Source organism: Danio rerio, chromosome 7 (genome assembly GCF_049306965.1).
Source record: "Danio rerio strain Tuebingen ecotype United States chromosome 7, GRCz12tu, whole genome shotgun sequence".
NCBI classification, from domain to species: Eukaryota; Metazoa; Chordata; class Actinopteri; order Cypriniformes; family Danionidae; genus Danio; species Danio rerio.
In genome coordinates, this window is record NC_133182.1 from 24,826,323 (window position 1) to 24,841,848 (window position 15,526).

The 15,526-nt window shown below is 38.8% G+C and overlaps 1 protein-coding gene across 4 annotated transcripts; it reads right to left on the reverse strand.

The window, feature by feature from the left end:
- Nucleotides 1-1,231: 1,231 nt before the first annotated feature.
- Nucleotides 1,232-15,526, reverse strand: LOC101885004 (uncharacterized). 4 transcript variants are annotated; one of them, XM_073908410.1, is made up of 19 exons: nucleotides 14,139-15,526; nucleotides 13,771-14,043; nucleotides 13,604-13,691; nucleotides 12,580-13,005; nucleotides 11,162-11,428; nucleotides 11,026-11,067; nucleotides 10,813-10,908; nucleotides 10,416-10,661; nucleotides 10,082-10,339; nucleotides 9,691-9,987; nucleotides 9,323-9,592; nucleotides 9,107-9,190; nucleotides 8,678-8,831; nucleotides 5,183-5,247; nucleotides 4,487-4,698; nucleotides 1,882-2,138; nucleotides 1,687-1,800; nucleotides 1,359-1,530; nucleotides 1,232-1,276 (listed from the first exon to the last, which is right to left on the reverse strand). In XM_073908410.1, exons 3-17 carry the CDS (start codon nucleotides 13,627-13,629, stop codon nucleotides 1,750-1,752), a joined length of 2,751 nt encoding a protein of 916 aa, XP_073764511.1. In that variant the 5' UTR covers nucleotides 13,630-13,691; nucleotides 13,771-14,043; nucleotides 14,139-15,526; the 3' UTR covers nucleotides 1,232-1,276; nucleotides 1,359-1,530; nucleotides 1,687-1,749. The 4 variants fall into 4 exon arrangements, with proteins under 4 accessions (XP_073764511.1, XP_073764512.1, XP_073764510.1 ...); XM_073908411.1 differs by having other exon boundaries at nucleotides 9,450-9,592; nucleotides 10,813-11,067; XM_073908409.1 differs by having other exon boundaries at nucleotides 10,813-11,067.

Sequence of the window (15,526 nt, forward strand, 5' to 3'; positions counted from 1 at the left end):
AATTTAGCTTATTCGACCACCACTTAGCAAGCTACAGTGCTAACCACTGAGCCACCATGTTGCCCTCATTAATAATGTTTGGATCAAATTATAAATGATTTAGATCACAGGTGTCAAACTCAGTTCCAAAAGGGCCGCAGCTCTGCACAGTTTAGTTCCAACCCTAATTAAACACACCTCATCAAACTAATTGAGTCCTTCAGGCTTGTTTGAAACCTTCAGGTAAATGTGTTGGAGCAGGGTTGGAACTAAACTGTGCAGGGCTTCGGCCCTCCAGGAATTGAGTTTGACACCCCTGATTTAGATGGTTGTGGTATGATCCAAAATTTTCTATAAAGATAAGTTTTATTAAAATATGCCATGGTTAGCACAAGTGAAAGGCAAAATTTAGATTAAATGCAAAAGTGCATTATTTTTTTAAAAGTTTGTTACCTTTAAAGTCTGAACTGTTTATTTTATTCAGATTTTTTAAATGCATGCAAAGTTTCTGCTATTCCCTTTATTAACCTTTTATTTAATCATTGCCTTTTCATTCCATTTTCATGACCAAACAATACAAAAATAATCAATGAACTCTTAGCACAATTTTCTCATATAAATATATATACAGTATATAATGCCTCAGGAAAAATCATTTTGTGTTGTTTGCAAAGTTGTACATGCAACTAACTCAAACATTTATTTACAAATCAATTACAAAACCACACATATACTTATAATTTAAAGTTGAAGTAACCAAAAAACAATTCATGATTTGATATAATGCCAGTCTGAGGAAATCTGTTGTTGAGTGTTAAGGTAAAGTGCTTTAATATTGAGGTCTGTTTACGGTCTGATTGCCTGGTCTGTGATCAGCCTCTAACCTCAAGGCTAAATAGAGTCACATATGGCTTCAGTCGGTCAGTCACAAATTCATCGTTGCGAGGCAGCTTCTTCATGAACTCTCGAATGGCTTTCACTGATTCCTTAAATCCCCATGTCTTAACAACTAGATTCGCCACCTCACATCTGTCCTCCTCCTTTTCAAGTCTCATTGAAGGAATAGGAGTCCTTTTGCTAGTTTGACGCATTAAATTCTTGAGCTTCTTGAAATCATCCATTTTAAGATCCTCCATGATTTCACCAAGATCGGATATCCATTTATTTTCTAGACAAATGATTATCACAAATGTTAAATTCTCCAATGAACTTCAGAAAAAAATCTGTATGCTTAAGTGAAATATTGTTGTACCTCCAAGGATTGAATGTTCTTCAGCTGTCGAGTGTGTGTTTTTATCTAAGGTTACACAAGAAAATGTTTTAACTTTAAATGCTATTTACAGTGTGCAAAGAACAAACAACAACTAAATCTTACTTACTTGTGCTTTTCTTGAGAGTTATCCAGCGGTTCCATGCAGTTTTAAAGGTAATCTTATTGCTTTCTTTCATTTTACGCTGAATTTTAATTCGGAGTTCAGTAACATCTTTATCAAAAAAGACCTCAAATGCAGGATGGTAATTACCAGCATGCAAGAGTTCAAATACTTTTCCCTAAAGAACATTTTCTAAGGTTAGCGAAATACACATTTTTCATATTCTATATACTGGACACTGTATATAACTCAGATTCTCTTCTGAAACAAACATATTTTACCTACTAGATGGAGATACAAATGTCAGAGACGAACAATCTCTAAATTTAGTTACCTTTGGTTGGACTCTTGTGGCTTTTTTAGAGATCAGTGTGTACTTTGCATTTTTCTTTAGTTTTCAGTCAGAGGTGGTCTGGATATACACATACTCTTGTTGTTGAGCTTTTATCTGTTGATCAAACAAGAAGATGTGGGTGTTTATTACAATTTAAATACAAACACAAGAAGTACAAATTAAATGAGGTCTGACCTCTGAGAGTGGTACGTTTCCTGGCAATAGGAAAACCCACAGTCTTTGCAGTGCTTCTGACAAATCAGGTTCATGAAACAGGAGCACTTGTCCACGGATGCTTCTGCTTTGTTCATCATTCTCATACACAGTGCCATAGGTAGATAAGCCAGAGATATTTACAGCTACATGCGTTTTTGAAATTTTAAATGGAGAGAGGAACTCCCGAGAGTCCTTGTTGTGCATATGAATCACTGAAATATTTCCTATTGCATCAACTGTAGACAAAGAAAAAGACACAAGAACAAAATTTGTTACTATATCAAGGCTGTGAAAACATATTTACAGTAAACAATAAACATCACTAAACCAATACAGTATATGCGTCTTTTTGATGAGATGTTAAACTGAGTTCATGACTCTCTGTGGTCATTAAAAATCCCATGGCACTTCTCGTAAACAGTGTCTTGGCCAAACTCCCTTGATTGGCCCTTACCCATCATGGCATCCCAATCATCTCCATTTACCAAATTGGCTTCATCACCGTCTCTCCACTCTTCCTATAGCTGGTGTGTGGTGAGCACACTGGCGCTGTTGTCCTGTGGCTGTGGTCGCATCATCCAAATGCATGCTGCACAGTGGCGGTGGTATGAAGAGCTTTGGGTGTATCGCCATACACAATAAATGCGCTATATAAATACATTCATTACATTTTACTTTACATTAAATAGATAAATTTATGACCAACTAAACCCACCTTAATTGTCTAATTTAAGTGGAAATCAAACTTTAAGGAAACAATTTAGAGGTTTTTAAATTATTTGTTTGACAACAGTTCTTATCTAGTATCTAGTATTTTTTAACCAAGTCGAAAGACAATGCAAAGTTTTAACAAGCTCAAATTGTGAAGAAAGGCTTCTTTTCCTTATTTTACCCATGAATTTACCACAAACTAAAACTATATTATAACCTGACTATATACAGCTGAAACATGAAGACAGGACAGGACATCTTGCAGTCCCTCCCTTGTTCAAAAAACAGCTAAAAGCATTTCGTTTTTATCAGCTCTGCTAGTGAGAGCAATTGAGCTTAAGCGCATCGAAATGAAAAGCAAATAAGAAGTGTCTTGCATGGGGGTGGCTGGGTCATGTCAAAAACGAGAGTTGGTCAGAAGATTTGATGAGAAACTAAAGTATGAGGTGATCATTGATCCATTTGAGCAGAAGTGACAAACTGCAAGCTTTGGTTTATATTTTTTAATGTGAATTTTGTTACTGTTTTGGGTACACTAGCTTATACTGTAGATATCCTTAAGACTAAGGGCCCTATCATACACCTGGCGCAATGTGGCGCAATGTGGCGCAAGGCGCGGCACAATAGTCTTTTGCTAGTTTTAGCTTGGCGCAAGAGTCGTTTTGAGGTGTTGCGCTACGCTGATTGAATAGTAAATGCATTAGCGCTCATATGTGCGCCCATAGGTGTTTTGGTCTAAAATGTAAGGCGTTCTGAGGCGCACTGCTGGCGCGTTGCTATTTTGAGAAACTAAAATAGATTTTTCATTAGACCTAAACAAACCCGGTCTAAACTCCAGCGCTAAGTTGCGCCTCGCTTACACACTGCTTAATATGCACAAGAGAGCAATAGGCAAATATCTTTACATATGAAAAAATGTAAATATTAAGGATATATATAGGATATAATAAGAATAGATATAGGATATAAATACAAAGGATTAAAATATTACAAAACATAGCCTACATAAATATGAAAAATCACTGCTTTTATGTCTTCTTCATCTCGGGAGGCTTTTACAGTTCATTCATAACCATTCGCTTTTGTATAATGTTATTAATATTAGCAGCATTATTTATTATATCCATATTTAGATTTTTTTATTAAAACAAGCTTAGATTTGCCCACCTGTCAGGTTTTAGACCATATGGGGCACAGCATGTGTTTTAGGGTATAACTCAGGTTTTTGAACACACTTCGTTATTATTGTTCATTTATTCGTTTGCTGCAAATTAGAACTGAATTTAGAAACAGTTTTGAAATGAATATTTGCGCTTAAAAAAACGCAATTAATTATTTATAGACTAATTGATGTCTGTGCGTAAAGGTTTCTATATCCAAGAGCGAAAGTGAAAGTAGATCCATTATCTCTCATTCCCTTGCAGTAGATGCTCTGTTTAACAGTTTTCTGTTAAAGAAACTGTTAACTGTTTGCTAGTGAAATGCTCAGTTTTTCCACTTAGACTTACTTTACATCCTGTAAATAGCGAATGTGCTTATGGCGCGACGCAGCTGGCTCTTAAAGGGAATGGGAACTGAGACTCTAATTGGTTTATCCTCAAAACACACCTATAACTCATTAAAAAAATGAACTCAACCCTTTTAGACCATGCGCCACGGCGCAAAGCGGATTTTCCCATCCTTAAATTAGCAAAAATGCGTTCTGACACGCCCTGAAAGCGTCAAAATAGAGCCCTAACATACTGATACTAACATCTAAAAATCTGTATTTTAATTTCGAGGGAGCTTTATAAAAGTGTTATTTTTACATTTTATAATTTTTTTCAATACAGGTTTTGTATTTACTGCCAATGTAACTAGTGTTGTCATTTACCATGTGTTTCACAGTGTGGGAGATGAAGTTCATAGATTTCTCCTGCAGGGGTTTTGATATCAAACAGAGGTCCGGCAGGCTCATAGCGAGTGTTGATGAGGTGATAGGGATCCCAGTGAACTACACTGTACTCTACACATCCACTGCTTTTCATTCCAAACACAAGTCCAGTTGCGCCGCACATGAAAAAGCCTTCTGATTCACACTGAAACCTACAATACAAATTAAGGAGATTTTAAGAAAGTATTATATACCAAAATATATTTTAAATTATGAATTTGAAATTCATTCATTCATTTTCTTGTCGGCTTAGTCCCTTTATTAATTCGGGGTCGCCACAGCGGAATGAACCGCCAACTTATCCAGCAAGTTTTTTACGCAGCGGATGCCCTTCCAGCCGCAACCCATCTCTGGGAAACATCCACACACACACACTCATACACTATGGACGATTTAGCCAACCCAATTCACCTGTACCGCATGTCTTTGGACTGTGGGGGAAACCGGAGCACCCGGAGGAAACCCAAGCGAAGGCAGGGAGAACATGCAAACTCCACACAGAAACGCCAACTGAGCCGAGGTTCGAACCAGCGACCCAGTGACCTTCCTGCTGTGAGGCGACAGCACTACCTACTGCGCCACTGCCTCGCCTGAATTTGAAATTATGAATATAAAAAAAAGACATTCTTTACTCACCTATAGGAAATCTCGCCATTAATTACAGCTATTTCAGGTTCAAACTCCTTTACAGTATCTTCCCTCTATGAAGTAAGAGATTTAAAAATGTTTTCAAATGTTTTACTACACATTTCAAGAATAACACAACTTTTGCAAGTTGTTAACTGATTACTCATGGTAGGCACTGAAAAACGACTACATTTTACAAAGAAACAGTTTTGCTCATTCATTTTTTTCACATCAAAGTTTGTTTATTCTCAAATATTAATGTTGCCCTCATCAGAACTGTATTGAATTAGCATGACCTGAAGATTTCAGTTTTTTCTGCACTCTAATGTCTACTTTTACTATTCAAATTTCATAGAAAAGAAAAAGATGTGGAAAAAAGGCAAAGATAAATGGCAGCAAGAAAACCTACCAGTACAACGTCCTTGTTATGTCAGTAACCCATGATCCCTAAAGGAGGGAATGGAGACATGCGTCTAGGAGAGACACTAATGGGAGTATGCTAAACAAGTCAGAAAACGGGTCAATGAATGTCTATGAGCTCCGCTGGTGCTGGAGTCATTAGGAGAGTGCTTTAGAAATTTAGCTACTGTTGAAGGCTACAGTCCTTGCTGAGTGCACTCACTCCCGGGTGACACTCACTCCCGGGCGACTCGGTCAACCACTGTTTTGGTATGACACCTCCCTTCTGCTGACCACCATAACAGACAAAGAGCTGCTCAGAAGATCTTACGTTCTGAGTGCGGTCCACATAACAGCGCAGAGCGCATACAAGACAGCATGGAAGGAACTGGATGAGGAACCGGATGATTAGATTATGCTTCCCAGGTGTGCTGCCATCCACTGCATCATAGTGAGCGAAGATGGCAGCAACTAAACCTTCAGTGTGGAGGGTGACAGCCTAGGCTCCAACCTATTCTGAAGGAAAGATAACACAATGCTAATCTGGCAAGCTCGGTTGGGCCAGAGAAGCAAACTACAAAAACAAACAAAAAACAAACAAAGAAACTAAAAAAAACATGCTCACTGGGGGAAATCCATATTTTTGCATGTCCGAGGGCCAACAGTGAGCCAGCACATCCGTGCTGAAGGGGGCCTTGGTCAAGGAATAAAACAACAGGCAATGGATGTTTTTTTTGAGTAGCCAACAGGTCTACCTGGGCTTCCCTGAAGCTCTCCCATATCAGCTGAACCAAATTGGGGTGGAGTCTCCATTCTCCCGGTAATGTAAGCTGGCGTGAGAGCACATCAACTGCATGGTTGAGCTAGCCTGGAATATGAATTGCGTGCAGCGATTTCATCAGCATCTGACTCCAGAGAAGCAGATGGCAAGCGAGCGGAAACATGCAACGGGAGCGTATACCCCCCATGTGGTTAATATACGACAACGTTGTCGTGCTGTCCGTCCTGACCAGCACGTGTTGCCACTCCAGCATCGGTCGGAACCGGTGGAGAGCAAGGAACACTACCAACAGCTCCAGGCAATTGATATGCCAATGCAACTGGGATCTGGTCCATGAACCCACAGCTACATGGTCATTGCAGATGGCTCCCCAGCCCGTGCTGGAAGCATCTGTGGTGACGACAACATGCTTAGACACTTGTTCTAAGGGCACCCCAGCCCATAGAAAAGCAAGGTCCCTCCAAGCACTGAAGGTGCGGCAACAGAGTGGTGTGTTGATCACACGGTATGTCCTCACGCGTCATGGCCATCTGAGGACCAGATCATGAAGCCAATGATAAAGTGGTCTTATATGAAGCAATAAGAGCAGCATGACAGCGGCTGCAGATGCCATATGCCCCAGAAGCCTCTGAAATTATTCTAGCTCAGTTGTGGGATAGCTTCATACCCCCTGGCTGCTCCACCATCAGAGAAATCTGCCCTTTACGCCTGCGTGAGCTCATCAGCACCTCCCGGGAGAAGGGGATGGGGGTCTTAGAGGGTCTGGCCCTCTTGTTAGGTACCATATAGCACCTATCTAGTCGGTCCAGTGGTGGGGCTGGGATGGCTTTCACCTCCAGTCCCACTGTCGAAGCAGCCCAGAAAAGCACAGTCATCATGTTCAATCCGAAGTCCCGAGCTTTGCTTACCAGCCCAGAAGGAGGAAGCTGATCTAAACTGTCAACAGAACATGACAGCACACCCTACGATGTCGCGATGGACATCTGGTCCCCGGTGTCATCAAGTGAGAGTGCAGCCATTTCAGAGGATGAACCATCACACTCTCCTGAAGCCTGGATGAAGTGCACTGTGGAGAAGCGAGGGATCCACTAGCCTGAAGGCGACAGATTAGCCCCCATTGTAATCCTCATGCCTGCCTGAGTGTTAACCGGCTTGCAGAGAACAGCAGAGGTGGTCCCTTTTGCAGTTGTGGACATGTCCTTGCAGTGAAGGCATGAGCTGTCCGCGAACACCGCTTCAATATGCTGGACCCCCAAACATGTGACTCAATACAAGTGCCTATCATCCGGGGAGAGGAAGCTGTGTCCTCGCTGCAACCAGTAGCATGATGACATACTCGATCAGGTCCAATACATAATGGACGTGTATGCGTGAGCAGTTGTGGGTAGAAATGAGAATTATTTATATTAATTAATAAATTACCAATTACATTGTGTGTTATTGTTACGACTGAAGTTTATTTATTTATTTATTATTGCCAATTGCATGCCTTTTTCTTTGTCCCGCCTTCTTGTTGTTTTTCTGTTATTCCATAGGCTCCCATACTGGCGTGACCTTGAGTTCTGATTGGCTGCTGGAGGCATGTATAAGAAGGAGCTTCCGGTAGGGTTCGGGGAGCTAATTTCTGCTGCGTTCGGTGTTTGGAGTGGAGCTCCTGGGTTTCCCTCACCCCTCCGGCCGACGACCAACAACCAATATTGTACTGATGTTCCTCATACGTTAAAATATTTTGAGAATTTGAGCGTGTAGGGATGGCCTGCCTATTTATTTGATTACTTTTGACTATGTTTATGTTTAGGGAGTAAGGTAAACTTTTTGTATTTTTCTTTAAATAGTAATAGGTAATTTAGTGTATTTACTTTATAGATTCTTTTGTTTGTTATTTTGGCCTGTGGTCACCCTGAAGAGATGCTTATTTATATTAACCACATTTTTCTATAATAAATCTATTCATATATACCCTCAACTGAGTGTGTGAGTTTGGTTGTCGACCGAAGGGTCGGTTGTTTGGGAAATCCACCACCCCAACACATTTGTTTTTCTTCGTTTATTATGACATTGTTGTTTCCCCTAGACTCGGGGCGTAATAGTTATGAACATCTACACCTACCCCGACCCTAAACCCAACTGTCACAGCAGCATGGGTCTTACATTGCCCAATTGCCCAGTATTGGATCTGATCTAGTAGCTCATCGTGCTACAGATTGCAGCAAGGACATCTTGAGTCAGTCAATCAATTCATAATGCTGTTCAAAATATCTAACAGCCAACACAAGTGAAATATAAACACAACAAATTACATGTCTTCCTTCCTCTTTGTTTACCTGAACAAAAGCTGTCATTGATTTTTCGGTTTTGCTGTTTGATTGCAAATCTTTTGTAATGTACTTCTGAGAGCATCTCGTACTAGCCGGTTGGGTTTCAAAGCGTGATTCTTCCATCAGGAGGCCAATCTCTGTTATGTGATTGTCACAAAGGCTGTGCACATGAATAAACAAATATTAATTAGCAAGTTGATTTTGTGCATTGTGATTTTGTCTTTAATCTTTGAACTTTAAAATAAAACTGAAAAACTAATATGTTCTCCTAGGCTTTTAACATATCTTAGGATGTCTTATTAATCCCCCTTTACACTGAGCTCTATTTTATATTTCTCTGCAATATTTTAATTTGTGTTTATTTCATATGTTGATGTTAGGTGTTCTTTCAATAAAAGTGGAATAGAGTTAATTAAACTATAACACCATAATTACCATATTGCCTTTGTGAAATGGTTCACATCTAAGGCTGTGCGTAGTCTCAGTACACCTTTGTCAGTTATGTAATTTCCTGTAAAACTGAAAAAAACAAGCAAAAAAACTGTGGTTAACACATCAGTAATGTCAAAATAAAAACAAATAAACAAATACAATTAGCAGCTTTTTTAAAAACAGCCTGGTCATTTTTCTTATTTCTGATTATATACTCACTCTAATGTCAGTATTTTGTGAAGGTGAGGGAGGAAAAGGTCTAAGCATGCATCTGTAATCTGGCAATGGCTGAGATTGAGATGTGTAAGATCCTCTGTGTAATCCAGGACTAACTGCAGAGACTCACAGGTACGGTAATTAAGAGGAGTGTCACTGAGGTCCAGCTCTTTTCCAAGTGCTTTGGAAAGTGAAGATGCCCATTTCAAAGACATAGCCATGGGGGCATTGGAAATTAATGTCACAAGCTGACAGAGAAGGCTTTTGCCCAAGCTGTTGAGAGACATTTTTGCAACAGTAAAAATGAGCCTTCTATGAAACTAAAGCACAAACTATTACTATCATTTATGTAAATATATTTGATGACTCACCGAAGATGCACTTTGTGTAGAACAGGGAATAGAGTCTCAAGTGCAGAATCCTCTGCTTGGCAGTCATATAAAATTAATTCTGTCTCAAATGTTGATGTTTCAATAGCAGAAGTAATGGCTTCACAATCCATATAACACAGAGTTAGAAGATCCTCTTTCTCCTGAGCAAAACCACTGTCGAGGGAAGAACTGAAGGAGAAGTCCAGCTTGTTGTTCAGAGCGGTCAAGAGGGCATGTCCTTGTTTCCACATGTTCTTAGACATGTGAAGAAAGTTCAACAACAGTTTTCTATCAACCCTAGTCAAATGAAGTACAAATAGCGGGTTTAGCAGTGGCTGAAATGCAAAAGTGAGCATTTTTGAGCAAAAAATAAATATTTTGAGCTACTTACCTCAGTTCTGAAACTCTGTGCATGAGTTTAACAATGCTGTCAGTCTCATTATTTGGAATGACAGAGTTCAAGAGGTTGAGCTTAACTCCATCACTATAGTGCAGGGCAAAGCAGAGGGCTTTGCAATCAGCTGAATCCAGCTCTCTCATGCAGAGGTTAATCAGGTTAGCTGAAGATTGGACTAATTTCACAATCAGATGACCTGCTCGTTCTTCATATATCTCTTTCAGTGCAGCCCTGACCATCAGTGGACTTATGCTGTTTAATCAAGAAAGAAATTCAATAGAATTACTTTTTTATAATCAAATACTGTATCTAACTGTATGAGTCTTACCTTTTAAAACAAACTTTGTCCAGTACAGGAAGAAGACGTGGAATGTTTAGAACATTAAATCTGTCTTCTGAAAGGTCTATTGTCACTTTTTTTTTGGCGACCTGAATTAGACAAGATAACACATCCCAGGACAAACAACAAGGTGACAAATCGCCATCAATTTTCTCCAGGAACAACTGTGTAAGGTTTTCATCTTGAGCGTCACACACAACTTCTGCTAACTGTTGCAGCGTGTCTTCATGAAATCTGTTGTCACAGAATTATTGTAAATAAAACACATTTATTAAATTGATAGAGTAAATGAACACTTCAAATAGACGTTAAGAAAAGTAAGACGTTTACACTACAAAATATATGCCTTTAGCATTTAGTAGACTAAAGGTAACTAAACACTTACCTAATGGATAGGGGACTCTGATGACACAGCAGACAAATGAACATGTGAGGCTCAATTTGACACTCTGAAAGGTTCAAGCTGTGGACTGTCCAGACTCTAAGAAGGGAAGTCAGACTGCTTAATAGCTGACAAAGTTCTCTTTTTTGCAAATTACAGTCCGACAAAACCACAGACAGTTCTTCCACAGTTATAGGGTGCATTTCTTTGTCTGACCTGGCCAGTCTTGTCAACTTTGAAGCTGCAATTTCATTTACTCTGAAAAAAAGAAGAAAAGGAACATGATTACTTCAACTTGTGGCTCAAGTAAAACTGAAATTATGCAACGAATCTCCATCACAAAAACCTTTACCTCAAGGTTTTAAGCTTTCTCACTTTTGAAAAGAGGTAGGCACAACCTTGATAAGAGATCTTTTGAGGGAGAAGATTGAGAGAGATGCAGTCTTTTTCCAGCTGTTCAAAAACACTTCCAACAGCTTTGCAGAGGTGACTTGACAGCATGCCAATCAACGATATGCTAAAACCAAGGGATCTCAAAAGCTCAGCAATCTGTTTTGGATTCCACTCACTGTCAGTTAAAAGGACCTCACAAACGGTCTGGAAAAACTGCTCATCACAGCTGTAGAGAGATAATGAGTTGTATTTACTATAACATTAAGCAAGACACCATATAAACAAACCAACAAAATGCAATAAAGAATTTGCCATATCTTACTTTTTTCTTCTGTCATTGTTTCACAGAAGTACAAATCTTACAGGTTTGGAAAGGCATGAGAGTAATTCATCATAACAGAATGAACTATTTTTGTGTCAACAGGCTACAGATGCTTCTTGTGATCTGCAATTCTGTGGGCTTCTGGATTTTGTCATAACTGCTTCTTATTGGTTTGTACCTCTAGCTTTGAATCAATTAACAAGGAAGTCAGAATCAACTAACAATTGATTCATCTAGCTTCATCTAGCTTCTGTTGTTCTTCTCATATGAACAACATTCTAAATAATTACTGTTTCTCTCTATTAGTGCATATCTGTGATGAGGGATTCATACAGGAAAATAGTCAGGCTTGCAAAGATTTCAGAATTAGAAACATGCACCCAAACTTTAATTGAGGGTAGCCAGGACTTTAGATAAGGCTTTGGATGCAGAGCCCCTGCAGAAAGGTGATTGGGTGACTGTCAGAAGGCATAGTTGCACAGAAAACACAGCATGTCTGTTCCAATAATCAACACCTTTTCCAAGATGGACACTCATCATGCTCAAGGCTACTGATAAGTAAATTGTCTACTGATAGCTAAATTGCCTCATCTTTTATTTGAGCAAATAAGAACTGGTCTCTTTACTGGACGTGGTTTCTCCCAAGATATTTTCCAACACACACATTGGAAATACATTTTAGTCTACATTTTTGTAAAACTGAAAAAAGTTTGACTGCAGTTTCACAGTAAAATTAACCTGTAGTATGATGCATGGTTCCACTAAAGAGGTAAAAGTAATGTAAAATCAAGGTAAAACTACATTGTCACTATGCACTTTTCTCTTTGCTGGTTTGGTTTGAGTCAGTGGTTCAAAAGGAAATGTTTACACAAGCTTGATTTACAATAATAAAGCTTTGCATCTAATTTTTATTATAGTATGTTCATCCCTGTAAAACTGCTTTGACAATCTGATTTGTATAAAGCACCTCAAAAATAAAGGTGACTTGGCTTATCCCGTTAGTGACAAAGAAAATATGTTAAGCATGTAAATTTTAACTTAGCAAGTCAACTCACCGAAATTCTGAAACATAGGGTAAACAATTTAGGAAAAACCTAAGCTTTTCTTTTTTGCATGATCCACTCATAAGCTCTACAGGTTTTCGAAGGGCCTGAAGCTTTAGAAGTTCAGTAAAAACAGATGTCTTCTCTAGTTTTAGTAGGTCCACTGTCCATACAGAAGGGGCAACATTTAGAATAGGTTTCAGTACTAGTAGTACTGTCTGCCATGATGAACGTTCCTTCAGCTGGCTGAAGAGACCTAAAAAGAAAATGCTCTGCAAAATTTTGCTTTCTCCGGAAAATGGAAAGTTTGAGTAACTGCATGCTGTAGAAAGCCTTTTCAGTTCCTTCTCTCCACATTCAGATGCAAGAATGAAAAGATCAGCCACAGTCTTCACAATTTTGTGGATATCATCAGATTGTCTGAGAGCAGCACTGAACCTGCAATAATTAAAAAAAAAAAAGCTGTTTTAAAATTTGTTTAGCTGAACTCGTGGACCAAAATTAATACTCATGGATCCTTACATGGATCCACGGCTACTGTTTAATATTTGGTTATCCACCTTCTGAAACCTTTGTTTCACAGAAGACAGAATTTCAATTTCTTTTCAAGTTTAGGACAAGTGGAGTTAAAGTAAAATGATGATATATCTCTTTAAATGAAAGTATACATATTTTAACAAACTATCCCTAAAAATAGTATCACAATATATTTAAAAAAATGTATATTTACTGACCTAATTTCTGTAATGTAGGGAATACACTGTAGAAATAGTTTAAGTTCACTTAGCGGATACGTGGCATGATCTAGTTCGGCAGGCTTCTTTAAATTTAGAACTTTCATGGTTTGGAGGAGCAGTGACAATGACGGGGTTGAAGGATGTACAACCCATGTGGGTGGCATTGCATAGAAAACAGGTTGCAATAATGAGAGAACATCCAAGTTCTTCACATCTTCATAAAGTGTCAGCAAAATTCTACAAAGTTCCTCAAAGTTTTCTCTTGGATTTTTGCTGAAAACTGACAGCAGATTCCTTACACATCGATGACCTGTTTCCATCTCATGAACAGCTCCTTGAAGATAGAGCTTTGTTTCTACAGCTACTTGAAATTGCTGAGGAAAAATCCTATAAAAAATACAGAATACTTATTGACAAAAGCAATGATTTAAATGGTTGAACAAAATGAAATGTGAACAGGTTGTACCTAATGGTTGCAATATTGGGTAAACTCTCAAAAATGGCCATCTGCAACGGTCTTGTAATGAATTTTTCCTTTACGTGCAGAAAAAGATGAACACTGTTTGATCTTTTCTTTTTAAGCACTTCTCCTATCCTTTGAAACACTTTCTGATTTAGTATTTCATGTATGCAAAGGTGCATTTCAAAGCTGAATGATCTAAGCAGGCTATCAAAATCTGAAAACTGTTCTGCTTCAAGAGCCACTCTCCACATCTGAGATTGCAACCTGTTTGTCGACCTAGGAATAAAAAAGTGGAGAAAGATACTTTCACAGTATATAATTCTTGTAATTGCCATGCATTGATCAAAAGGAGTAGAAATGTGATTAATTACCTCAGATTTTTAAAATTTTTCAATGAGCCTAGAAGTAGTTTCAACCCAGGGTCAGTAATGTTACAACCCTCGAGGTTTAGATCAATATTCTGATGCCTAGCTTGATTAACCACATAGGATACTACACAGCACTGGTGAGGATCAAGTGTTTGGTCCTCTAAATCAATCTCATATTGAAGCTTTTCCAGGAAAACTAGGCATGCCTCAGGAGACTGATATTCATAAAGGCATCGACACACAAAAAGAATGTTGTCAGCTTCCACATCCTGCTCATAATCCCCCTCTTCATTCTGTTCTTGAGTGTAGAGGAAAGTACCTATAATCTGTTGAAAGTACTTGGCACGTGTGGCATGTATCTGTTTTACTGGCACCAAACACTTTATAAGGTCAACTAGATTATCAGAGAGAAGTCCAATCAAAAACGGGATTATATATTTGAGGTATTTCCCATCTTCATCGCTGCGGCATTGATTCAAGACATTGGTGATACAATCAGGATTTAAAATGAGAAAGAGAGCTGCCCAAAACTCTTGCATTGTATTATGCAAAAAGGCAAACACGTTGCAAGAGGTTGTTGATGGGTTCCTAAATTGCCTTGTCAAGAATGCATTTTGCACAAATTTGTCTTCATAATCCAAATTGGACAGATTCACAGTCCTTGCTTGCATTGCTTGATAAGAGGCTTGTGCTAAGTTCACGATATCCCTCTTATTGTCTGCAATATACTTATCTAAGTACTCCACATTTTGGTTTCCATGTTGTTTCATGCAAAAGCGAAAAATGCGGACATACATCTCAGTAACGGTCAATGGCTTACTCCTTTCTTTAGTAGGAATTGCTGAAATGCACGCAGTTACTATGAATGCATACAGCGGTACAGAACATAAACTGAATAGCTCTGGGTTTTCCAAAGCACCCATGTCATCTGTTGTTCCCAACATCCATTTAAAGTATTCACATATTGATTTGTGATTAAAGCCCTGAACCTCCACTCGATAAGACTGCCAGTCTGACAGGTAACCTGTATCCTCGGCTTCTGGCCTGCATGTGGTCAAGACCTTTGCATCCTTTAGAAGTTTTTTCTCCATGAGCTGCTTGATAACAGAGTTTTCGGTCACATCCATGACACCGTCGAAAATTAGAACAACATTCTCTGAATTTCTCTGAATATTTTCCAGCACATAATCTGCTTCTTTTTGCGGAGATAAGTACTTCTCAAAAAGAAGATCCTTCAACGTCTGTGGATATGAAGTCTGTGAGAAGACTCTCATCAGTGGCTCATCAAAATAAAACATATAACTCTCTTGACTTTTCTCTTCAGTCCAGAGTCTGAGAATCTCTAGAGCAACTGTTGTCTTGCCCACTCCAGGTTTCCCCACTAGAAGGAT